General features: G+C 39.3%; 1 protein-coding gene across 1 annotated transcript in view; it reads right to left on the bottom strand.

Annotated features, from left to right (window-relative positions):
- PLCH1 (phospholipase C eta 1) overlaps positions 1-18,619 on the bottom strand; it is a 238,967-nt gene that overhangs the window by 95,522 nt on the left and 124,826 nt on the right. The window contains exons 3-5 of the mRNA XM_059920073.1: positions 14,858-15,004; positions 12,622-12,864; positions 4,790-4,920 (exon numbers count right to left, since the gene is read on the bottom strand). Coding sequence (XP_059776056.1) covers positions 4,790-4,920; positions 12,622-12,864; positions 14,858-15,004 — 521 coding nt within the window. The remainder of the gene's footprint in view (positions 1-4,789; positions 4,921-12,621; positions 12,865-14,857; positions 15,005-18,619) is intronic.

The raw sequence follows: 18,619 nt of genomic DNA, 5'->3' as shown, positions 1-18,619 counted from the left end.
TCCCTGTAATTCATTTCTAATCTCATAGCGTTGTGGTCAGAAAAGATGCTTGATATGATTTCAATTTTCTTAAATTTACTGAGGCTTGATTTGTGACCCAAGATGTGATCTATCTTGGAGAATGTTCCGTGCGCAGTTGAGAAGAACGTGTAATCTGCTGTTTTTGGATGGAATGTCCGATATATATCAATTAAATCTATCTGGTCTATTGTGTCATTTAAAGCTTCTGTTTCCTTATTTATTTTCATTTTGGATGATCTGTCCATTGGTGTAAGTGAGGTGTTAAAGTCCCCCACTATTATTGTGTTACTGTCGATTTCCTCTTTTAGAGCTGTTAGCAGTTGCCTTATGTATTGAGGTGCTCCTATGTTGGGTGCATATATATTTATAATTGTTATATTTTCTTCTTGGATTGATCCCTGGATCATTATGTAGTGTCCTTCCTTGTCTCTTGTAACATTCTTTATTTTAAAGTCTATTTTATCTGATATGAGTATAGCTACTCCAGCTTTCTTTTGATTTCCATTTGCATGGAATATCTTTTTCCATCCCCTCACTTTCAGTCTGTATGTGTCCCTAGGTCTAAAGTGGGTCTCTTGTAGACAGCATATATATGGGTCTTGTTTTTGTATCCATTCAGCCAGTCTATGTCTTTTGGTTGGGGCATTTAATCCATTCACGTTTAAGGTAATAATCGATATGTATGTTCCTATGACCATTTTCTTAATTGTTTTGGGTTTGTTTTTGTAGGTCCTTTTCTTCTCTTGTGTTTCCCACTTAGAGAAGTTCCTTTAGCATTTGTTGTAGAGCTGGTTTGGTGGTGCTGAATTCTCTTAGCTTTTGCTTGTCTGTAAAGCTTTTGATTTCTCCATCAAATCTAAATGAGATCCTTGCCGGGTAGAGTAATCTTGGTTGTAGGTTCTTCCCTTTCATCACTTTAAGGATATCATGCCACTCCCTTCTGGCTTGCAGAGTTTCTGCTGAGAAATCAGCTGTTAACCTTATGGGAGTTCCCTTGTATGTTATTTGTCGTTTTTCCCTTGCTGCTTTCAATAATTTTTCTTTGTCTTTAATTTTTGCCACTTTGATTACTATGTGTCTCGGCGTGTTTCTCCTTGGGTTTATCCTGTATGGGACTCTCTGCGCTTCCTGGGCTTGGGTGGCTATTTCCTTTCCCATGTTAGGGAAGTTTTCGACTATAATCTCTTCAAATATTTTCTCTGGTACTTTCTCTCTCTCTTCTCCTTCTGGGACCCCTATAATGCGAATGTTGTTGCGTTTAATGTTGTCCCAGAGGTCTCTTAGGCTGTCTTCATTTCTTTTCATTCTTTTTTCTTTAGTCTGTTCCGCAGCAGTGAATTCCATCATTCTGTCTTCCAGGTCACTTATCCGTTCTTCTGCCTCAGTTATTCTGCTATTGATTCCTTCTAGTGTAGTTTTCATTTCAGTTATTGTATTGTTCATCTCTGTTTGTTTGTTCTTTAATTCTTCTAGGTCTTTGTTAATCATTTCTTGCATCTTCTCAATCTTTGCCTCCATTCTTATTCCAAGGTCCTGGATCATCTTCACTATCATTATTCTGAATTCTTTTTCTGGAAGGTTGCCTATCTCCACTTCATTTAGTTGTTTTTCTGGGGTTTTTTCTTGTTCCTTCATCTGGTACATAGCCCTCTGCCTTTTCATCTTCTCTATCTTTCTGTAACTGTGGTTTTTGGTCCACAGGCTGCAGGATTATAGTTTTTCTTGCTTCTGTTGTCTGCCCTCTGGTGGTTGAGGCTATCTAAGAGGCTTGATGGGAGGCTCTGGTGGTGGGTAGAGCTGACTGTTGCTGTGGCGGTCAGAGCTCAGTAAAACCTTAATCCACTTGACTGTTGATGGGTGGGGCTGGGTTCCCTCCCTGTTGCTGTGGCGGTCAGAGCTCAGTAAAACCTTAATCCACTTGACTGTTGATGGGTGGGGCTGGGTTCCCTCCCTGTTGGCTGTTTTGCCTGAGGCAACCCAACACTGGAGCCTACCCGTGCTCTTTGGTGGGGTTAATGGCAGACTCTGGGAGGGCTCACGCCAAGGAGAACTTCCCAGAACCTCTGCTGCCAGTGTCCTTATCCCCACGGTGAAACAGAGCCACCACTCGCCTCTGCAGGAGACCCCCCAACACCAGCAGGTAGGTCTGGTTCAGTCTCCCCCAGGCTCACTGCTCCTTCCCCTGGGTCCTGATGCACACATTACTTTGTGTGTGCCCTCCAAGAGTGGGGTCTCTGTTTCCCCCAGTCCCGTCAAAGTCCTGCAATCCAATTCCCACTAGGCTTCAAAGTCTGATTCTCTAGGAATTCCTCCTCCCGTTGCCTGACCCCCAGGTTGGGAAGCCTGACGTGGGGCTCAGAACCTTTACTCCAGTGGGTGGACTTCTGTGGTATAAGTGTTCGCCAGTCTGTGAGTCACCCACCCAGCAGTTATGGGGTTTGATTTTACTCTGCTTGCGCCCCTCCTACCGTCTCACTGTGGCTTCTCCTCTGTCCTTGGACGTGGGGTATCCTCCTTGGTGAAGTCCAGGGTCTTCCTGTCAATGATTGTCCAGCAGCCAGTTGTGATTCTGGTGCTCTCACAAGAGGGAGTGACAGCACGTCCTTCTACTCCGCCATCTTGGTTAATCTCCTAGACCAATATTTAAATCGTACACTGTTTCTTTGTGATGCTGTTGGTGTACCTTCTGTCATTTTAAAGGCAGAGACAGATTGGTCTACAGAATACCAACATTTTTGGTGTTTGAGGCTCTTGGTTGTAGAGTCTTTGCATCCAAAGAAAGTAGGTCTAATGTTCACATTTCTGCCATAACTTTGTTTCAAAATTATCTAACCCTGGATCGAGAGATGATACATTTTTCAAGACTTCCTTGGAAATGCCTAAACCATTAAGAACAGTAAAACTCTAAGGTTTAAGCAATAGCATCAAAGACTTCAAAAGAAGCTATCCATACCTTAAAAGATTATTTTTTTAAAAAAACCAGTTGAATCTTGCACTGCAACAAAAAGGCAAAGAAAATTCCAGGAAGGCTTTAATGTCTTTACCAGCAATTCATTAAAAAAAAAAAAGTTCCTTAAAATCATACTAAGATCACTCCACCCTGAGCACTCACAGAACTCCGCTACATGCAAGACCTATGATAGAAATATTCTACATACAATAGAAGCCCAGCTGCTTCTCTAGTCACTCCCGGCTTGAGAAGTCTTTCAGTCTTTAAATCCAAGGTCATAAAAAGAGACCTTAATGTTTTCTTAAAACTTCTCTAAAGCATTAACTTTGAACTTACAAGACTTTTGACATAAACATTTCCCGGTTTACCCTCTAAGATACTTAGTGTATTAGAGATAAAATGTGTCTGAAGGAAGAAAAAATATAGGAGTAAAAATAGTTCAATATCTTATGTTACTTCTCTATCTTATTTCCAAAAAGTACCCCCCAAATCATTATTTTTGTAGGTATAGACTTTGCCCTCCTATTTAAGCATGGCCTCTCTGATTTAATCAGAGCTATCTCTCCAGTACTATGAATATCTCCTATGGAAAGGAACGCATGGGGAGGTGGGGCTCGAAACAGAACAAAAGTAAGGTGTCACAGGGAGTGCCAAGAACATGGCAAATCTTTCCATATACTTTAAAGACAATTCACTCTGTGACAACTCATTTCCCCTCCAAAGTCCCTCATTCTACCTCTGGTTCCTTTTATAGACTATCTCATTCCTTCCTCTTCTTTCCTTTCTCTTCAGTGCAATGGGACCAAGTTCCCCCAGTGCAAACCATCTCCAGCTTCCAAGGACAAGACCACAGGACCTGTGACCGTAAGAGGTCACAGATCGAAGCCATCCTCCATCTTCCATTCATTGTTGCAACTCACCCCTCATGCTGTTTCTGCCCTTACCATCTCTGATAACACGAGGTTAGAAAACAAAGGAAGCACAAAACATTAAACATCATAAAATATAACCCTTATACTTAATTTTACACATTAAAAATATCACCTACCTAGTCACTTAGAAAATCACTGCAAAACATGGATTATACATATGACTTATCTCCAAATAAGAGCATTTCCTAAATTAGTAGTCTACTAATTACTAATAATCTAGTCTTTGCACCAACTTTAACTTAACAGAACTCACTTTTGCACCTTAGGTGGAAGACTGAGTACAATACCAGCTGGGGGGCACAGAATAAGTTTGGGCCCATGGATATTCCTCCAGAACTTACCAACAGGGAAAGAGCATCTCATCTAACACCAACAAGCAGTGGAGTGAACTTCTGGAGGGCTCCCTAAATGGTAGAAGTGATACAGCACTTCTAAGGCTCATGGATTCTAAACCTTAAACTCTTCTGTAACAAAATAGAGGGCTCTTGAGGATTTCGACACGTGCTATTTTGCCACGTTACTCAGTCTTTATTCTGATCCTCACAACAGACCATGAGGTTGGTAGATGAGATCTTATCATCCTCTCCAAGTGACTTGATCCCATTTACCCCATTATTTAAGTGTCAGGTAAAATGCTTAGAATTACTCTCTGAAAATGGCAACAACAACAACAAAGCACTTTAGGAAGCGAAACTGTGGATGCACGTTAAGTTTAGGAAGTTTTCCTTGATGAAATAAAATGCCTCTGTCTTCAAAGAAAAACAAAATAATACAGAGTAGTAATATTAGCTTCCAACAAGACAAAATAGCCTTTTGAAATACCTCAGTATATCGATAACCTCCAACGTGTATTTTACATAAGGCCAATCCAATTGTGAAAATATACCTGAAACATTTGTCTGACTTTTCTTCGGGGCAGATTGACATTTAGTTTGTGCATCAATTGGTGTATCTCTTCAATGTTCAATAAGCCATCACCATTCTTATCAGCTTCCTCAAAGGTCTGCTTCACCCACTTGCAGAAAGGTCAAGAAAAACACTTGCATTTTCATCAAAATAAAAACTGCTTTCACAGAATACTCACAAGGACATTTATCATTAACACCAAACTTGAGAAGAAATTCTTTTGAGGAGGACCTGCAATCCACAGGCTTTTAGTGAGCTACTAACAGTGACAACAACAAAAGGAACTGGGGGAAGGAGACCACATATAGGTGATTCCCTTCACTGGGAAATGAGAGTCAAACCATATTAGTCTGGGAGCTTCTTTAACATTTTATCCAAACTGTTAAAGCATCTCTATGATGTGATGAGACCCCATGTATACCAAATTTAGGCCTTATCTTCTCCATCTATGACCTTTCATCCAGTAATTTTTTTTTTTAACCTTCACAATACCCCTACACAACATGATCTTTTCAATTCCCTTTTCTCAGTCCCACTCTTACATTTAGAAGCTTAGACCATCTCATTCAATCTCCTCATTGTTCAGATGAGGATATAAAACTAGAAGAGAGGGAGAAATTTGGTAAGAATTAGTAAGAGAACCAGGTCTCAACCCCAGGTCTCCTCCCACTTGGTCTAGCACTGTTTTCTCCTGCACAGAAGGCCTGTCTCTACACTGCTCCTCTTCCTATGACTAGCTTTGACAATTCTTACCTAATGTCTCCAACTTCTAAATCAAGGGCATTAATAGGAACTGCAAGTCTGATATAATAGAGGTTGCTTCAAAGCTCAGGTATGATACTAGGTGCCTGAGGATATGAGTTTAGATACAAAGGATTTACATCACGTGAACTGAGATTTTAAAAGGCCCCCAGGAGGATGAGTCTTGGGTCGTTTTACATAGTGAGGAAGCAGAAAAACTGGTAACAAATGGATGAGTTTAAAATTCCCAGTTAAGTTTTAGCAAAGGGCTTTTTAAAAATGTATGATTCACAGTTGTTAGGGGGTAGATAACAGAAGGTGGGAATGGTATGTATATTTAGAAAACCAAATTGAGCTTCAAAATTCAAAGGGTAATGAAGAGGAAAAGAATGAAGATGAAGGAAGAAAAACAGAATCAAAGTAAGGGAAAGACTTAGGTTTAAATCTAAGAAATGGGAGAATGGGAGTAGATCAAAGGAAAGTGTCAAAGAATCACATTTGCTTATCAAACAGGTGACATCAAACTGAAAATTTTTCATTTAAGACAAAATATTAACTAACCTCCCAGTAGTAACTCAGAACACTTATACTTCTTAGGTGATTCAAACTATGATTATAGGAGATTATACCTTAGAAAGTAAAGACTGGAAAATTAGTCTTATTTCTCCTAAAGTTAAATAGAAGTGATTTTTCAGTCGTAAATATCTGTTTCACATTTTGTTCCCTTTATAACATTTGAATATAACCAGCCCAGTTCTTTCAAATTCAATTGTTCCTCATAGAGTTCAGGCAGGACCTCATTATATATGATACCTGGAAATTAAAGGATGACCCAGGACCAGGGGAAAAATAACTGAAGAATCAAAAGAGTGAAACATTTGGGCCAATTACTAGTAAGTACCTGAATCTCATTTTTTTCTGTTTTCTGGGAATACAGCACCCATTGCATGAGCTCTATTTCCTTTGACTGTGAACACTGCTCTGTGTCCCACAAAATATTTGCCCAGAGTTCAAAGAAATGAATAAATGAGTCCAAGGATGGCAGCATTTTCATCCTTTTATTCTATACTTCTTTATCAAAGCATCTCAAAGATTTCTCCAGAGAAGAAGCAGGTACAAGCAGACACTAAGCATGAATATTCTGCAGAAGCAAACCCTTTTGGGTGAGTCTGTGTCTGCAAGGCCTTCAGCGTCAACACACAAGCTGGCCTTGACAATTGGTTTAGGGGATCTGGGATTGGTAAGACAGAAACAGAGGCCGACTCAGACCAAGAAATATACACTACTTCTGATTCCATGCTGACCTGGCCTTGTGACAGTGGGTCACTTACATCACCTCTTGGGGCTTCCATTTCTTCATGTATAGACTCAGACCAAGAAATATACACTACTTCTGATTCCATGCTGACCTGGCCTTGTGACAGTGGGTCACTTACGTCACCTCTTGGGGCTTCCATTTCTTCATGTATAATGTCAGTGAGCACAACTAGATGACCTTGAAGCCCCTTCCAACTGTAAGATTCTATGAAAGCAAATACCATTCTCTCTCAGTAACAGTACACATGGTATAAGATATAATTGCAGGTAAAAATATTCTGATACCTCAAAGTTGTTGTTCATAATTAAGACATGAGTGCCCAAGAAAACCCTGAATTAATGATTCATAGCCAATACATGATAAATTTAAGAAAAGAAATAGTAATTCTGCAAAGAAAAACTAGGAGAGTAAAAACTGAATGAAAAGTTATGGCCTAGTATTGTTTAATCAAAAAACTTTAGGAGAATGTAAAGCATTGAACGGTATTATTTAGTGCAGGGGTGGGCAAACTTTTTCTGAAGAGGGCCTGATAATAAACATTTTAGGTTTTGCAGGCCATTTGGTCTCAATTGCAACTACTCTACTATGCCATTGTTACACAGAAGCTACCATACACAATACATAAATTAATTGGCATAAAATTTCATGTGTCACAAAACTTTATACTTCTTTTGATTTTTTCAACCACTGAAAACCCATTGTTAGCTCAGGAGCCCATATAAAAAGGTGGTGGGTCAGATTTACCTACAGGCTGCAGTTTGCAGGACCCCTGATTTATAGGGAAGGTGTAAGGCTTCAGTTTACAACACCCATAAAGTCTTCTACAGGTAATAATTTCCCAAGTGGCATCAAGAGGTAAGGTGGGGGCATCAAGGAGGAGAATGATCTGATGGAGGAATATGCCAGCATCATCATCTTTGCATGCTGGGACCATCGACTTTTCAGACATCAATCTATCTGAACAGGAAAAGCAAAAGATTTGCCAATCCTTATCTCTCTTTAGCAGTAACAACAGCAGCTACTATTTATAAAATGCTTAATATGAGCTGGACAGTGTTCAAAGCACTTTGTGTATAATCAACTCATTTGATGGTCACACAATGACATAGGGCGGGCACCATCATTATCATCATCACCATGTTACAGATAAAGACTCTGAAGTAAAAGAGTTTAAGTAAGTCCCCCAAAGTTACATAGTACACGTCAGAGCTGGGGCTGGACCCAGACAAGGCAGCACTGTCTCGCTCCTTAACCACAAGACTATATTGCTTCTGATAGACACGAGTACTTCATCTACCTCCATTCAACATGGCCACACTGCAGAAATAACTTGAATTTCACTTTACACTGGATGGATTTTTTTCATACAACTATTTAAGATTCATTATTCTCATTATTCATTCACAGTTGAAATTTTCAGGCCTAACTGAAATGTAATGATAATGAACATATCAGCTCTGTTCTCCTCAATTAATGTTATTAAATTTACATCCAATCAAGGATGTCATTCTGATTTTAAGACATTATCTAAACCCCTATCCAATTCTGACAAATCTGTATGAGAATGGTTCTCTGACTCAGTATAATATTTCCTATTTTTGACATCAGCTTCTTCTTCATTATTCATTAATTTCCTGTTTCCTTTTCTTTCCTCACTGACATAAGCATCAACTCTTCAATATTTCTTATAAAATTGTTCCTCTGTGGGGTTCTGGGGTACACTCGCTTTCCAGATAGCATATTTTCAGAGTATAAAATTCCTCAACTGTCAGTCTGATTAATTCAAATATGAAAACTTTCTACTGCCAGTAAACATGGACAAACAAATCATGTTCAAAAAACTATTCACCTAAGCTGGTAAAAATTCAAACTAGAGTATTGTAACTTTAGGACATTAAATGTAATCCCCAAGGTAACCACAAAGAAAACAGCTATAGAATTTATATAAATGGTATTTAAATATTTTGATACAAAAAAAAAAAAGAAGACAGTAATGCAAGAAATAAGAGACCAAAAAAGCTATAAGGCATAAAGAAAACAAATAGCACAATAACAGATATTAATCCTTATCAATAATTATTTTAATGTAAATGAATTAAACTCCCCAATCAAAAGGCAGATTGACAGAATAGATAAAAACTCATGACCCTACTCTATGCTGTCTACAAGAGACTCACTTGAGATCCAAAAACGCAAACAGGTTGAAAATGAAAGGATGGAAAAAGATACTCCATGCAAATCATAACGAAAAGAGAGCTGGGGTGGCTATACTAACACCAAACAATAGACTTTAAATCAAAAAAAGGCTGTAAGAGACAAAGAAGGATATTATGTATTAATAGAATTCTCAATACAGCAAGATATAACAGTTATAGACATTTATGCATCTAATGACAGATCATCAAAATATATAAGGCAAAAACGGTGAAAATTGTAGAGAGAAATAATTCTACAATAATACTTGGAGACTTCAGTACCTCACTCACAATAGTGGATAGAACAACTAGACAGAACTAAGGAAATAAAGAATTTAAACAACACAATAAACCAACTAGATCTAACAGACATATATCGACACTCTACCCAACAATAACAGCATATACAGTCTTCTCAAGTGCACATGGGACATTTTCAGAATAGATCACACTTGAGACAGCAATTAAGTCTCAATAGATTTAAAAAGATAGATAGCAGAAAGAAGGAAATAAGAAAGATGAGAACAGATATGAAGTAGAAAAACAACTGAGAAAAATCAATGAAACCAGAAGTAGTTTTATCAAAAAGATCAATAAAATTGACAAACCTCTTGTTAGATGGACGAAGAGAAAAAAAGACTCAAAGTACTAAAATCAGAAGTGAAAGTGGGGACATTACTACTGATTCTACAGAAACATAAAGGACTATAAGATACTACTATAAAAAACTATGCACCAAAAAATTGAATAACCTAGATGAAATGGACAAATTCCTAGAAATATAAAACCTACCAAGACTATATCACAAATAGAAAATCTGAATAGATCTATAACTAATAAGAAGATTGAATCAGTGATCAAAAATCTCTCAACAAAGAAAATCCCTGGGCTTGATGGTTTCACTGGTGAATTCTATCAAATATTTAAAGAACAAACACCAAAATCCTCAAATTTTTCCAGAAAAAATTAAAGTGGAGGGAACACTTCCTAACTCATTCTATGAGGTCACCAAAGGCAGACAAAGACACTACAAGATAACTACAGACCATTATCTCTTATTTACACTGATGCAAAAATCCTCAACAATATATAGTTGATCCTTGAACACCAGGGGTTTGAATTGTGTGGGTCCACTTATATGGGAAATTTTTTTCAATAAATAAGTACTACAGTACTACACAATCTACAGCTGGTTGAATCCACAGATACAGAACCTCAGATACGGAGGGCCAACTATAAAGTTATACTGAGATTTTCAACTGCTGAGGAGGTCTGTACCCCAACTCCTGCATTGTTCAAGGGTCAGCTGTACTAGCAGTACAATTCAGCAGCATATTAAAAGGATTATACACCATGACCAAGTGGGATTTAGTCCTGGAATACAAGGATGGTTCAACATATAAGAATTGATCAAAGTAATATGCTGCATCAACATAATGAAGAGAAAAACCACAATCATCTCAATTGATGCAGAAAAAGCATCTGACAAAATTCAACACCCTTTCACGATAAAAACACTCAACAAAATAGAAATAGAAGAAAACTACCTCAATATAATAAAAGCAATATATGAAAAAACCACAGCAAATATTATATTCAATAGTTAGAGACTGAAAGCTTTTTCTCTAAGATCAGGAACAAGGCAAGGATGCCTGCCTTCACCACTTCTTCTCAGCATAGTACTAGAAGTTCTAGCCAGAGCAACTAGGCAAGAAAAAGAAATAAAAGCCATCCAAATCTGAAAGGAAGAAGTATAATTATCTGTTTGCAGATGATATGATCTTACATGTAGAAAACCTTAAAGACTTGCAGTAGAGTAGAGCAATACCACAATTCTCACTAATTTCTTTTACTTTGAAAAAGTTATTTTTCATAAAAATACATTAACATGTAATAGTTTATTATAATTTTTAGTAAGATATTTTTGAAATTCTCAGATTTAATGTCTTATATGACAAATATCAATAGATTGAACCCACATAAAAACTCTTTGGAGTCTTCAGTTTTTAAAAATGCAAAAAGGGTCCTGAGATCAAAATCCAATTATGTTAATTTCTCTTGTCAGAGGTTGGTTTAGGAATGGGCCTGTAATAGCATTTCTGGCCATTGATGAGAGGTAGTCTTCTGTGGAGCTCCTGGGAAGTTTTTCTTTGCTCTTAAAAAAAAAAAGGCGGGGGGGTGGTTATGAGAAGAAACTTTGTTCCCTCTGGGCAGGACTTCTCTGTGTTTAGAGCTGCTGCACTTCTCTTTGACCAAAGGGTAGTCAGCTTAAGGACCAAGCCAACATGCTGAGAATGGCAGAACCTAGGTCTCTAATGACATTACTGAGCCACTGAATTAACTAACCCTGGAACCGCTCTATCTCAGATCTCTTGTTCATGAGAAAATGAATATTCTTTATTGTTTGAGGCACTGTTAGTATGGTTCTGTGGCTTGCACTGGAGAGCATTCTCAATGATTCAGTATTTGTTTTTTATCAAATGTAAAGGAGTTAGGAACCAAACTAGCAGGAAAAAGCACAGAAAGTTAATTCCTATGTTTATGTTTTGTTCATTTATGAATCCCAGTTGCATTTATCTGCATGCTGTGAATACTGATGAAAACATCATGGCTCATCAGCTTAGACCTTTACACTGTCAACATCCTTTCAGGGGCTGAATATTTCCAGTCTGCTCCAACAATGCCCTTGGTGAGGGATTATAGCTAGAGCAGCACAAATTTACCACCACTCTGGGAAAAAATTAGGGTGCACATTCCAGTGACACCCAAGGAAGGAAGTGGTACTATTTCCTACATGGAGAGGGGGAACATGTATTCTTAAGACCATTCAAAATGTGAGGAAGGGAACCAAAGCGGTCAACGAGCCTAACACCCTCACTTTACAGATAAGGAAACTGAGGCCAGAAAGGCCATACATGTCACAAATTGTGAAAGTAAATCCAGTCTCCTCAGAAGTCTGCACCTCAGTTCACGCAAGCTTAAGTTTCTACATGTTCTATGCATTCATTTACTTGGGGTGGGAGTGAGGAGGGGACAGAAAGGTACTAAGGGTAAAGAAAAAAACAGCAATGGGGGGCTTCCCTGGTGGCACAGTCGTTAAGAATCCACCTGCCAATGCAGGGGACACGGGTTTGAGCCCTGGTCTGGGAAGATCCCACATGCCGCGGAGCAACTGAGCCTGTGCGCCACAACTACTGAGCCTGCGCTCTAGAACCTGGGAGCCACAACTACTGAAGCCCGTGCACCTAGAGCCCGTGCTCTGCAACAAGAGAAGCCACCGCAATGAGAAGCCCGCACAGCACAACAAAGAGTAGCCCCCCACTCGCTGCAACTAGAGAAAGCCTGCACGCAGCAACAAAGACACAATGCAACCAAAAATAAATAAATAAAAATTATTAAATTAAATTTAAAAAACAGCAAGGAAAGTGGATTTAAGCCTCAAAATTATGGGAAAAAAATATAGTCTAATCCACACACACACACACATACACACACACACACACACACACACACACACTCACACACACAGTTTAGAATTAAAGTTCTCGGGAGGATATTGGTCGTGGGTCCTCTGCCTTTTGGCAAGGGAATCTTCATCACTGATGCCGGCCATCAGGTACTTGAGGCCTGTGATCCAGGTGCGGGCCTCCTCAGGGTTGGAGGTGATGAGGTCCAGGGACTCCATGTGGTTGCCATGGTAGATGGTGAAGCAGCAGCTGGGATCAAAGTTCCCCTCAGCCTGTCTGTGGAATATTTCAGACTGCCGACCCTCGGTGACTTTGTAAATGGAGTCAATAAGTACTGTGAGGAGAGAGATACACAGTTAAGTGGCAGGTGAAGATATGTAGGCAAAGCAAAATCATCTTAAAATTTAAAAATAAAATTCATTGTCTGTGAATCATGATATTAAGCCCAAATGTGAAATACAAGCTCTGTCATTTCCTGCTAGTAACCTTCTCCATGTACCACTTTACTCTCCTGGACAGCCAGACAACACCCTCCTAGGTGTTGCGTCAGGATGTATTGAAATTTATGATAGGAAGACAGATATGCCCAGCAGGACAAGCAGGTTGGTAGAAAAGGGGGCTATGAATATGTCAAATGTATAATTTATACGTTTATGCAAGGAAAACATACAAAGACCTAGAGCCAACTTTGACATTTTACAATATGCATAAAACAGCAATTAAAAATTGAAGGGAAAAAAAAATTTGGTGGTAACCAAATAGCATAGCTAAATGTGATTGGGATTTATAGAGAGAAAGCTATGAGGGTAAAGGCAGAGCAGGGCTTAGAGAGGCGGAGGGGAAAACACAGTGGCAGCCCAGGGAAAGAGACATAAAGATACAGAAACACGAGGCCCACTCCACAGATGTTGAACAGGCCATTTACACTGGACTGAAAAGCTCAAGAGGGAGAGTAATGGGAGATAAAGCTGGAAAGAGATAAATCGAGCTAGAGGCTAGATTATGAGGGGCTGGAGTAACAGACCAGAGATTAGCATTATTTAGGTAGTGGAGCAACGCTGCAAGTGTGTGTCAGAGAAGCACTTGCTGAGCGGATTACTTTAGACTAAGACAGTATTTTTTGTTTGTTTACTTGCTTGTTTGGGGGCATGAATCAGAAGGGTTGCAATCTTACTGATTGCCCATATACACCGTCCACGCCTCTGCTCTGCCTTAATGGCACAGTCCCAATTTGTCTTTCTAACTCATTCTCCACATGACTCACAGGGAAATGAGCCTACGCCCAGCCCCAGGGCAAGTTCTAGTGGGTCCAAACCAGTGGGGTGGCCCCACTCCTGTGTCCTACAATTGCTTTAGGTGTGGGAACATAACCCAGTTCTAACCAAGGAGACATGGGCACCCTGCTTTGAGAGAAGGGTGTGGAAAGGGGTTCTTCCCTCTTGAAAAGGAAGCACTGAAGAGAAGGTCCCTTTCTGCATCTTCACGATCCTATCAGTTTTGAAGCCACGTTGCTGCTGCCTCAATTACTATGTCAACACACAAGGGACAGAGCCAAGGGCACTCAGGGAAAACAGAACTAGAGACTCAACGTCCCATGCCCGAGGCCGGCCAATCTGAGTTTCTTGTTATGTGAGAGAATAAATTTGTGTATCACGTAAGCCTAATGAGTTGAAGAGGAAAGCATCTTATCTGATAGGGGCAGAAGAAACTAGCAAAATGGAGCTTGGTTAGGAGACTTTGCAATAGGCCACCGGAAAGGTGAAGAGACCCTGGACGAAGAAGACCCCTGTGAAAACAGGAGGGAGGGAGCAGATGAGAGAGACACTACGGGGGACTCAGCAAGGACTTGGTGCTGAGTGTAGAAGGTGTGGGAGAGAGGCTTTACAGAGGAGACAGATCAACGCTATTTTACTTGATATCACTGAAACAATTTTGTTAATTCATTCATCAGTTAACTGTGTTCAGAATATGTCAAAACACTTTAAATCCCACTGGATTTATGATGTCCTTTACTTTTTATAGGAAAATAAAAGACCTCAAGATATAAAACCTCATATCCCAACTAAAAAAATATGTCTCCAACACAGGGGAAATATTACCATTTACAGCACTCGTGGATAAAACTTTTTATGGATTTAAATTCCTCCAAAGAATTAACAAAAGTAAAAATGGTCATCACTTATTCTGTCTCTTCACATTCTCTAACAACTGACCCTAAAACTTGCAGAAATATGAAAAGTCTACGGATCTGAAGCTTCAGAGCCCACCCAATAGAACCCATGTGTTACTCTGTCAAGCCAAACAGAGAATTCAAAAGTTAGTCTTACTTTTTGCCTTCTCGCTCTTCCTAGAGGGTCTCCATCGGAGGCGGGTCCGGTGCTCATCCAGGTAAAAGAGCCGGACGAGCCCTTTGGTCCCACGCTTCAGTTTGATCATCTGTGTCCCGGACTGCATTACACTCATGCATCTTTCAACTGCAAACAAGATTAGAGTACATTCAGCTCTCACACAATGCAGGTGAGTCCTGGTGTTCAGAAACCTTACTGTCAAATAAAACTTCTGATCACACCCTAAAGGCTCAAGATCCAGAAGACAAATTTAGAAGAGGTAATCTGAAGAGAGAGTTGTTAAAGAATTGATTCATCAGGCTTAAACCAGTAAAAAGCCTTACTGATAGAAATAAAATTCCACTTCTAGATAAACAATGCATTACTGGTGAACAAAGCATCTTTTGTTCTAGCTGGCAACATGCTTTTTGGTATAAGATCAATGATAATTTGGTACTTGAATTTATGTTTGTAAAGCAAGTTCTCAGACTTCCTGTTAAAACTTGTGAGTTTTTATATAGCCAGCAGTAAAAACATCTTACGATAATGCTTCAAAATGCAATTAACAAAAACACGACTGGCAAAATGTTTTAACAATTGTTTAAGTTGTATATGGGTTCACGTTATAATTTTGTGTATGCCTGAAAACAGCTAAATAAATGTTTTAAAATGTGATGAGGAAAAAAATCAAGTTTTCACAATTAAACATAAAATATTTGTTAAGGAATTTAGCTGCTAGGATTTTCTAAGTAGAGAAATAACTTGGTGATTGAACTCAGATAAAATCCAAATCACTTATTATCCAAGTTAATGCTATCAATTAAATTCTCCTCTTTGAGATGAACCTTGATGGAAGTGAGCATCTGTATCTGTTGGTGTTGTCTGTTTCCCTTTCTTTGTTAATAGCACCCGCTTTTCCTTTGGAAATACTTCTTTCCCAATCCATGTGCCTTTGGTGGCCTGTCAATCACCCCAAGCAAGAAATGGGCACCTGACTTAAGCTGAGAGCAAATCTGACTCCCTTCCAAGGAACATGAGCCCTGAGTAGAGCACTGAATGAAAACAGAACTGAGTCATTTCAAAATACAAGATTTAAGAGACACTCCTGGTTGGCCACCCCAAGATGCTACAGTTGTCACAGTTACTCTTCCTGAAGCTGGCAAATTATTCCATTTTCCCCTTGGTTCTCCAAGTTATACAATACTCTTCCAAATGCCCTTTTCTCATTGCATCAGCCAGAAACAGCTTCTGTTTCACCGACTAATACATAGGCACAGATGCAACCATTAAAGCACTAGGAACAACTGGCTCTGAGTACCTACCTGATCAAGCAGCCTACCGTTAGATAAAAGAAACGCAGTAAGTCAACTCCAACAATGTTAGGCTTCGGCTTCTTTGGCTAACTTGTTTTTACTAGGAAAAAACCTGATTCCAAAGCTTAACATTGTATGCACAGAGTAATCAAGGTAACGTCAACATAACCAACTTCCACTATTTCCTCCATGCAGAGCCTTTCCTTCTCCCAAAGAAATCAAGGAAGAACTGCACAAAATCAAGCATGGTTTTAGGATTTGATACTGCAAGAAAGGTGAAGTGTAGGTTGCTCTTACCCATTTCATATGACATACCAAATATACAAGTAATAAAATACTGCTTAAGAAAAAAAACACACAAACTTAAAATGTTTACTTTGAAGCCCAGAACAAAATTTGAGATTTGGTTTCACGCACATTAGTAAATTTACCTACCACTGAGCACCATTCATTTAGGTGATGAAAGCCACAGATTTGAATTCTTGACAGTCACCCTGACCATCTCACACCAGTAATTAGAGGGAGAACAGAAGACAGTCAGTGTATCAAGATAAAATCATCAAGTCTAACCACGCAAGCCAAAACTCCCAGAAGAATCTATTAGAACTTCTTTGGCCACTGACCTTAGGTCACATCAGTAAGCAGATCTTCACAGTCACCCCCCGCCCCCCGCACCATGCACAGGGCTACATAATGAGGTGAAGCAGAGAACAAGGAGACTTTGACTTAAAGACGTTAAATTTCAAGAGCATGAAACCTTTAAAAAGATAACTTATAAATGGTAGTTTAGAGCTATGGTTCAGAACAGTGTTTGGATCTAGACAGCCTGGGATAGAACTCCATATCTGCCACTTATTAGCTGTAGGAGGTTAGGCACATTATTTAATCCCTCTGTGCCTCTATGCCTTTGTCTATAAAATGGCAATAATGTTACCCCTTGAAATGTTGTTGAAGACTGAATGAGTTAATTCATGTAAAGTACTGAAAATGGTGCCTGGAACAATATAAACACTATAAATGGTAGCTCTTATTACAGTTTTATTACTGATATTTTTAAAAATAAATGCCAAGACAAAAATACATGAGAGTCCATAGTAAAAAGAGAATACAGTGTGCTGGGATGGGGATGAGTGTGGTAATAAAACAGTGTCAATGGAGGCTTGGGGGCAGGAAAGAGCAGGGGTTTGATCAGAGGACAGGAAAAGACAGTCCTCTGTCTACAGTGACCTAAAGGGGATTGACAGGATATTTGATCCTTTGGGCCAGATAAGACTAGGTGTCGGGGGTTAGGAATGCTGGCCTAAGATTTAAATCCAACAGCAATAAGAGATTCACTCGATATTTCTGAGCAAAGGAGTAGTGGGATAAAAAAAAAACATAATTCAGGAAGATGTCTGTTTGGGAAAAGAGAATAAAATGAACTGTTTATACCAGAACAGAAAATTGAATCACCTGTACCATCAGAGATCTAAAGCAAAGACTACAGACCTATGGAAAGGACCGTCTACATGTCTGGCATGGTGCCCTCCACTTTATTCACACTGCCCCTTCTTTCCCTTTACTTTTCACAGTCCCATTTCTTTTCCCTGAAATGGAACTGCTATGGCTACAATATTCTCAGCATTTTAACAGGAAAAGCACAGTGATATAAAAGTTTAATCACTTACTTGAGCTAATAAATACCGCCTATCACTTAGCATCATCCAAAGAAACGCAAACATTTTAGAAAGTGGAATCCAACCCCTTAGAGAGGGAAAGTGTTTGAATAATATATTAAATATTCACTAGCTTCACATTTATCCCACCAACTCATCCATGGGCTAAAACTCCAGCATTATTCATTGCCAAGAACAAGTATATATGATCAAAATGTACTTGGCAGAGCTAGGGTCTGAAACAATGGGCTGCTTGAAGTGTTTATGTAGTCGCTTTATGCTTTCTCCATGTTCCCTATCACATAAAAAAAGCCACGTTATCAGTCACCTTGAAAAAATCCAGTCTAGTGAAGTCTTGAAAGTCATCTAAACCCATTCCTCCCTTCCTCAAACCAGACAGTCCATTGGAGCTGTACAGCTAACCAGAGAAGGAGCACCCTCCTTCTTTCTAACTCATTCCCACTGGGAAATAATCACCCATGTGAGAGACAAAATATTCTTCCAGTGTCAGCTAAACTACTTAAGGGTCAGCATAATCTCTTCATGTTCTACTTTCAGTTGAGATAGGTAACAGTACCCGCTATAAAAGTTATTCACCAGCCATGCCAGATCAGTAGATTCCATAAAATAGGGTGAGAAACAAGGAGACAAAGGCAAAATTCCAGGGGCAGGAAAACAAGGGAAGAGTGCCAGAGGCTTAGGATGATGTAACCTCATCACACACATTTCCATTGCTGGAAGGTATCTGGGGAAAGTCTGCAAATACAGGTTACAGGTTCAGGCAGCTACAAACA

The sequence above is a fragment of the Balaenoptera ricei genome, chromosome 4 (assembly GCF_028023285.1).
Source record: "Balaenoptera ricei isolate mBalRic1 chromosome 4, mBalRic1.hap2, whole genome shotgun sequence".
NCBI classification, from domain to species: Eukaryota; Metazoa; Chordata; class Mammalia; order Artiodactyla; family Balaenopteridae; genus Balaenoptera; species Balaenoptera ricei.
This window is presented reverse-complemented; position numbering and strand designations above follow the sequence as displayed.